Source organism: Sinocyclocheilus grahami, unplaced genomic scaffold, assembly GCF_001515645.1.
Source record: "Sinocyclocheilus grahami isolate Dianchi unplaced genomic scaffold, SAMN03320097.WGS_v1.1 scaffold1227.1, whole genome shotgun sequence".
In the NCBI taxonomy this organism is placed as follows: domain Eukaryota; kingdom Metazoa; phylum Chordata; class Actinopteri; order Cypriniformes; family Cyprinidae; genus Sinocyclocheilus; species Sinocyclocheilus grahami.
This window is the reverse complement of record NW_015506406.1, coordinates 143,625-150,291: the sequence shown is the minus strand read 5'-3', so window position 1 is coordinate 150,291 and position 6,667 is coordinate 143,625. Positions and strand designations below refer to the sequence as shown.

The window sequence follows — 6,667 nt, the reverse complement described above, 5'->3', positions numbered from 1 at the left end:
GGTGTGTGTGTGTGTGTGTGTGTGTGTGTGTGTGAGCGTTTTTGTGACAAATGAGGACATAAATTTGTATAATGACAAAGGTATGACATAGGTATTACAAGGAGAAGGCGAATTTTCAGGACATTACCCCATGTCCCCACTTTTCAAAACGCTTATAAATCACACAGAATGGAGTGTATTGAAAATCTGAAATAGCACAAAGTTTCCTGTGAGGGGTAGGTTTAGGGGTAGGGTTGGTAAAGGGCAATAGAATATACGGTCTGTACAGTATAAAAACCATTACGCCTATGGGATGTCCCCACTTTTCACAAATGTAAACCTGTGTGTGTGTAAGAGTGAAAGCTGTAGCTCGGCCTGATGCTGACAGTGATTTTGTGTTTGTCTCCATCCACAGGTGACCTCAGGAACCACACAGCGTATAATGTGTCACTGTTCGCTGTCTTCAACAACCACAGCACTTTCCTCAAGTCAGTGATTGCATACACACTTGAAGGAGGTATGACATTTCTTAAATCACTGAATAAGTCCACAAGATAACAAATAAAATTGGGCTACAATTTACAAATTGTACAATATAGCAGAGGGCCAAAATTCTGTAAATTACCATGAATTAATACTTGCATCCTTTTACAACTTACACCGCTCTGACAAAAGGTTACATCATTTATCTTATTTGTTAAAAGATGCATCCATTGGAAAAGTATATTGCATTGTAGATAATTGGCTTGTGTATCGTCACTTAGATTTAAAAAAAATTGTAATCCATTCCAGTCATAAGACATTTTCTCACACTGAGCTTGTTTTAGGGCCCAAAGTACTTGGCTAGTAAATGTGAGATCCTGTAATCAGATTTTCTAGCCTTCATGTTTGTATCATCTCTTCATCTCCCCCGCCAGTTCCTCCTAAAGTCCCACAAATCCATGTGAAGAACATCTCTCACTCCTCTGCCACTTTGATATGGAGCCCCATCCCTGTAAATGAGAGCAAAGGTGTCATCCTGCATTACTTAGTGGGCATCAAAGAAACAGGTAACCCATGGTCACTCCTTTAAAGGGGAGATCTAATCCTGTTTCATGCATTCTGACTTATGTTACGCTGTTAAAAAGTTGGATTCTCATGCTAAACATGGCCAAAGTAAAAAAAACAAAAAACAATTTGGACGCGTGACGGAGTATTTCTGTGCCAAATATACTACTTCAGGGTTCGTTTAAGTTTCTGAAAGTTTTTTTTTCTTTGGAGTATGGCACCGGAGTGATGGATGATGCTGAAAATATAGTTTTGCATCACAGGAATAAATTACATTTTAAAATATATTCAAATAGAAAACAGCTATTTACAATTTTTATAATATTTCACAATATTGCTGTTTTTACTATATTTTTGGTGAGCATAAGAAGATTGTACTGAACATAAACTTTGAATAGTAGTATATATATCTGTGTCCTTTGGCCTGTGCAATAGGGTCTAAGATAAGCAGTGACAGAACCAGTGCGCTGTTGTCAGAACTGCAGCCGGCCCAGCAGTACCAGGTCTGGGTGAGCGCTGTGAGTGCTGCTGGGGAAGGCGCCAGGAGCTTCTTCATTTTCTCCACCAATGAGAAAGACAGTAAGTACGAGGAAGATGAGCTGTTTCTTTCTTCCTTTGGGATTTACATTGCATGCATTATCCAAAATACTAGCAAGTCCTTGTTTTGCATACAGCATGTAGATCACAAATTCAACTTTAGGTAGTAAACCAATCATTTCTATTCATCTCATCTTCTAGGTGATGTTAAAACAATACTGTTTGCTGTATTCATACCATTATTGATGTTCCTGGTATTAGTATGTGTTTTTACATTGGTGTAAGTATTGCCTTTCATCATAATTCCATCTATATGGTCAAAAGTACATGGAGACCCCCTTGTAAGGGCTGGTTCACACAGAATGTGTTTTTCCATTACACTGCGCTCCATAGTTTTTCTGCATAAATACGTGCTAGACGGATGTGTTTGACGGTTGTGCTTGCATCATTTGCAGCATCTGATTCTCTAAAGATGCAGCGCTCAGCTTAAAATAAGTTCAACTTTCAAAAAAAAAAAAACTTGTCACGACTCACAAGTGTTTTTTTTTCCCCATTCCACTGGCTGTGTCTCACTTTTTTCAAAGGCATTCTGTATGAGTGGCCCATAAATAGTGAGCTTGGCTAGTCCAGTGAGGATAAATTGTAATTCTACCACAGTGGTTCCCAACCTGGAGAACTTGTATGCTTTGAGGTCAAATAAGGGTGCAAAGACTTTCGTTTCTATAAATGCTCCAAAAGATCAGCCACTGATTTGGAACCAGCCGATAATCGCTTGCATTAATTTGATACGTGGCCTCTCATCTTGCCGTCACATCACATTGTTATGACGCAGAAGATGTGAGTGTGTGGCGAATATGAAAAGCTCAGTCGCAGCTGTCAGATTTCACAAAAAGGCCACCTATTTTAAGATATGCAGATCCCCAGTTATTATGGGTAGGAGATAATATTCTGAAAACAAGCCCCTTAAAACGCAATATAAGCAGACATAGCAAAACTGAACCAGAAAAATAAAATATAAAAGACCTGATATTGACCAGTATTCTATGTGATTAAAAAGCAGGAAATGTTATTTATTTCAAATAAAATAGTTCAATATAAAACATTTAAATATTATTGAATAAAAAAAAAAATTAAACAATAGAATAAAATTATAAAAATTCAATAAATTACATTTGTATTTCAATTATAAATGTATTTTAATTTTTTTTTATCTAAAATTATTATATCTAAAAGTTTAATTACAACTATGGGGAGGGTCTCAAGTTTTCTGACATGTAAGGAGAGGGGTTGGGAACCACAAAAGATAGGGTATCCATATGCTTTTGGACCTGTTGTGTATTATTTTCTATTACATTCAGTAATCACATTAGGAAATTATGCTCTACTCTCCATCACATCACTCTTTTTTGTTAGTACTGTTATTGTATGCATAGGATTATCGTCTTGCAGACGGTGCACAAAATTAGTTTAACTGATAAATTCAACATTTTGTGATAAATTAATATCTGCTCTCTAGGTGCAAAACAACTCGGTGTTGTGTGACGATCCCAGATCCAATAAACAGTAAAACATTTAAGCATATGAACTTTCAGGTGAGAATCTAAAGTCTTTTGAGTGTTCCATATTAAAGAGATGTCACACTTACAAAAACGGTACAATATTTGTTCACGTCTTGGCTTTTCTTCCAGCATGCGTGGCCCCGGCTCTGTTCTCCTTCTGAATTGACTCTAAAGATCTCTGAGCTGGAGATCGTGGAGAACCTGGATCCCAACACACCTACTCCTCCATCAGAGACTGAATCAGAGAAGTTTTTAATCGATGTGGAACCCCAACATTTTCAGGTGCTAGATGGACTGGGCAGAACAAATGAAGGTGGAGATGAGCCTGAGGAATCAAACCAAGGAAACATTTCAAAGCCTGACAGTTGGGCAAAGGAGTACAGCGAGATGGTCGACACTGATGAAGAGAAGGATGACGGTGATGATGAAGCATGGTGGGACCAGCAATGTGTCTCGGACTATGAAAGACATTTTTTGCCTTCTGTTAAAGCGAATTAACTTTTCATACCTCAGGATGTTTCATCTGTACTGTAGTGCCTTAAATGGAACAATCAGAAAGGTGTGCTTTTTAATCAGACACTGAATAGTGTTATAAGACGAATGTATGCACAGTCTATGCACAGATTTTCACATTTACAGTCTTTCACACTAGCTGCAACTTTTAAAGTTGATGTATATTTTTCGCGTCATCAAAGGACTATACAGGTCTCCAGAATACTCTCCTCTTTTGCCATTGGTCGGCCAAACAAATGTTCTTGCCACAAACTCAAGCCATTGGTTGAGCCAATGTTAGGCAGGTCAGAATGCTCAGATAAACGAGCAAAGTTTTGATAGTTCCTCAGTGGCATGTGGTTTACACTTTTCAGGGAATTCAGAAAATGTCTTGTAGGTATCTCTGCACATTAAAGCTTACATTTTAACATGGAAAACAATGCACATGTTGACGCAAATGAGATAGTATTACTAATAGATACACAATTGAATGTACATAAATATTTTTTATATATGAATATGCTTCTTATTTGTGGCCATTATTTAGAAGTGAATTTCTCATCAATTTTGCAGTGATTTGTTTGACAGATAATAACATAGGACTAGTCACAAGTAGTTTAGTGTTGTAGTTTGTGGTTTACCCATTTTATGGAAGCCTTGTCATGCCACAGAAGAAGAAATAAGACAAATTACTTTATTTCTCTTATTTGTGATTTTGAATTATAATCGTGTTTTTATGTTTTTTTTTTTTTTTTTTACCGGTTTCCATTCCATATAGCATTTTTGAGGTTGCCGCAGGCAAAGTTCAGGAATATCAGCCCAGTCGACATGCTTATATGCATGAATATATTTTTAAGATGCTGATATCAAATTAGTCTTGTAGCCCCCAAAACCTCAAATAAAATAATGATTATATAATAGTACCAGTACAGTAAACCAGCATAGTGTCTATATTTGACCATAAGATTTCAATTCAATTCAATGCAAATTTATTTGTATAGCCGCGCTTTTCATAATACACATTGTTTCAAAGCAGCTTTACAGAAAATGCATGTCTACATTACAATTTAGAGTGATCTGTTATCAGAAGTGAATGTGTCCAAGTAATGTTCATTTCACAAATGAACAGTTCAAGATAATAGAATCCTACAGTTAGCTAACATGAATTAATTTCAGTCAGAAGCTCATTAAAGCGATTATTACAAGTGTTATTATAATGATTACAATATAGAGAACATTTGGCAGCTTCAAATGTCGATTCAAGTTTGTGTCATCTGGGGTCCTCGCAAGGGGTCAGCATCATCTCTTCACAGGTGTTGGGTCATCTGAAGTCTTTCTATGAGGCTGGAGCTGGTGTGATCTTTAGATACCTCGAGATGGGCATCCCGGGGTAGGAACAGAAAGGCAGTGTAAAAGAATTAGCGTAGCTGCTGTTCATAACGTTTCAAGCTAAAAATATATTTGTGACTTTTATCTGATCTAACTGGGAGCAAGGGTGAGATTGAGATTCATTATAGGAATTCTTGACTGAAGAGATGTGTCTTTAATCTAGAATTAAACAGAGAGAGTGTGTTTGAGTCCGGGACATTATCAGGAAGACTATTTCAGAGTTTGGAAGCCAGATGGGGAAATTATCTCCCTCCTTTAGTGGACTTAGATATCCTAGGGCCTAGGCACTACTAAAAAGTCCAGAGTTTCATGACCTTAAAGAGCATGATGGATTATAGGGCATAACAAGATCAGTTAAATATACAGGAGCTAAACCATTTAGTGCCTTGTAGGTCAGTAGCAATATTTTGAAATCAATACAGAACTCAATAGGTCAAATGGAGAGGTGTTGAGGATTATGATTACAAATTAGATTAATTTAGATACACTCTTAAAAATAAAGGTGCTTCAAAAGGTTCTTCAAGCGATGCCATAGAAGAACCCTTTTTGGTTCCACAAAGAACCATTCAATCAAAGGTTCTTTAAAGAACCATCTCTTTCTTACCTTTTTATAATCTGAAGAACCTTCTTTCACCACAAAGAAGCTTTTGTGAAACAGAAAGGTTCTTCAGATGTTAAAGGTTCTTTATGGAACCATTTAGACAAAAAGGTTCTTCTATGGCATCGTGAAGCACCTTTATTTTTAAGAGTGTAGCTAAACAGGTTGCTAGGTTTAAAGTTACACTACCATTCAAAAGTTTGGGTTTGTAAGATTTTTTATGTTTTTGAAAGAAGCCTGTGCTCACCAAGGCTGCATATTTGTTCAAAAATACAGTAATATTGTGAATTATTATTACAATTTTAAATTACTTTTATATGCCACAAAAATGTGGTTTGATGGTACAGATGAATTTTCAGCATCAGTCTTTAATGTCACATGATCTTTCAGAAACTATTCTAATATGCTGATGTGCTGCTCAAGAAACATTTCTTATGATTATCAGTGTTGAAAACAGTTGTGCTATTTAATATTTTTATGGAAACCATCACATCACGTTGTAAACAACAGCATTTTTTTTAAACAGAAATCTTTTGTAACATTAATGCCTTTCCTGTCACATTTGATCAATTTAATATATCCCTGCTGAATAAAAGTATTATTTAAAAAAAAAAAAACTTTAACAGTAGTGCATATCCAGGGCTGTCCTTAGCTGAAACCTTTTCCACGACATTCTAATTTATTGAGATGCACCTGTATAAACCACAATATTAACTTCTTATTATTGAATTGTTGTAAATAAATATCACATTTGGAACTGGTCCATGCTCAAAAAATGCTGGGAAATCCCTTCATGCCAGGAGTGATTACTGATAAACTGTCTGAAAAAAGAAAGTCACGTTTTAGAGAAGAAAAAAATCACCCACTGACTTTTAAAGCTGCTAACGACTTTTCTACTTCGAGGATCTTGATAGAAATGTAGTGGAGTGAAAAGCACAATATTTGTCTTTCATATGTAGTGGTTAAAGTCATAAGTTTCCAGAAAAAATAATACTCAAGTAAAGTACAGATACTCAAAAAGTGTACTTAAGTACAATACTCAAGTAAATGTATTTAGTTACAGTCC

General features: G+C 36.0%; 1 protein-coding gene across 1 annotated transcript in view; it reads left to right on the top strand.

Annotated features, from left to right (window-relative positions):
* The window catches only part of LOC107568244 (interleukin-6 receptor subunit beta-like), a 14,121-nt gene extending 9,570 nt beyond the window's left edge, over window positions 1-4,551 (top strand). The window contains exons 10-15 of the mRNA XM_016254178.1: window positions 395-496; window positions 897-1,028; window positions 1,462-1,605; window positions 1,765-1,843; window positions 3,080-3,155; window positions 3,252-4,551. Of these exons, the coding sequence (XP_016109664.1) occupies window positions 395-496; window positions 897-1,028; window positions 1,462-1,605; window positions 1,765-1,843; window positions 3,080-3,155; window positions 3,252-3,620 (902 nt within the window). The 3' untranslated portion in view covers window positions 3,621-4,551. The remainder of the gene's footprint in view (window positions 1-394; window positions 497-896; window positions 1,029-1,461; window positions 1,606-1,764; window positions 1,844-3,079; window positions 3,156-3,251) is intronic.
* The last annotated feature ends 2,116 nt before the right edge of the window (window positions 4,552-6,667 follow it).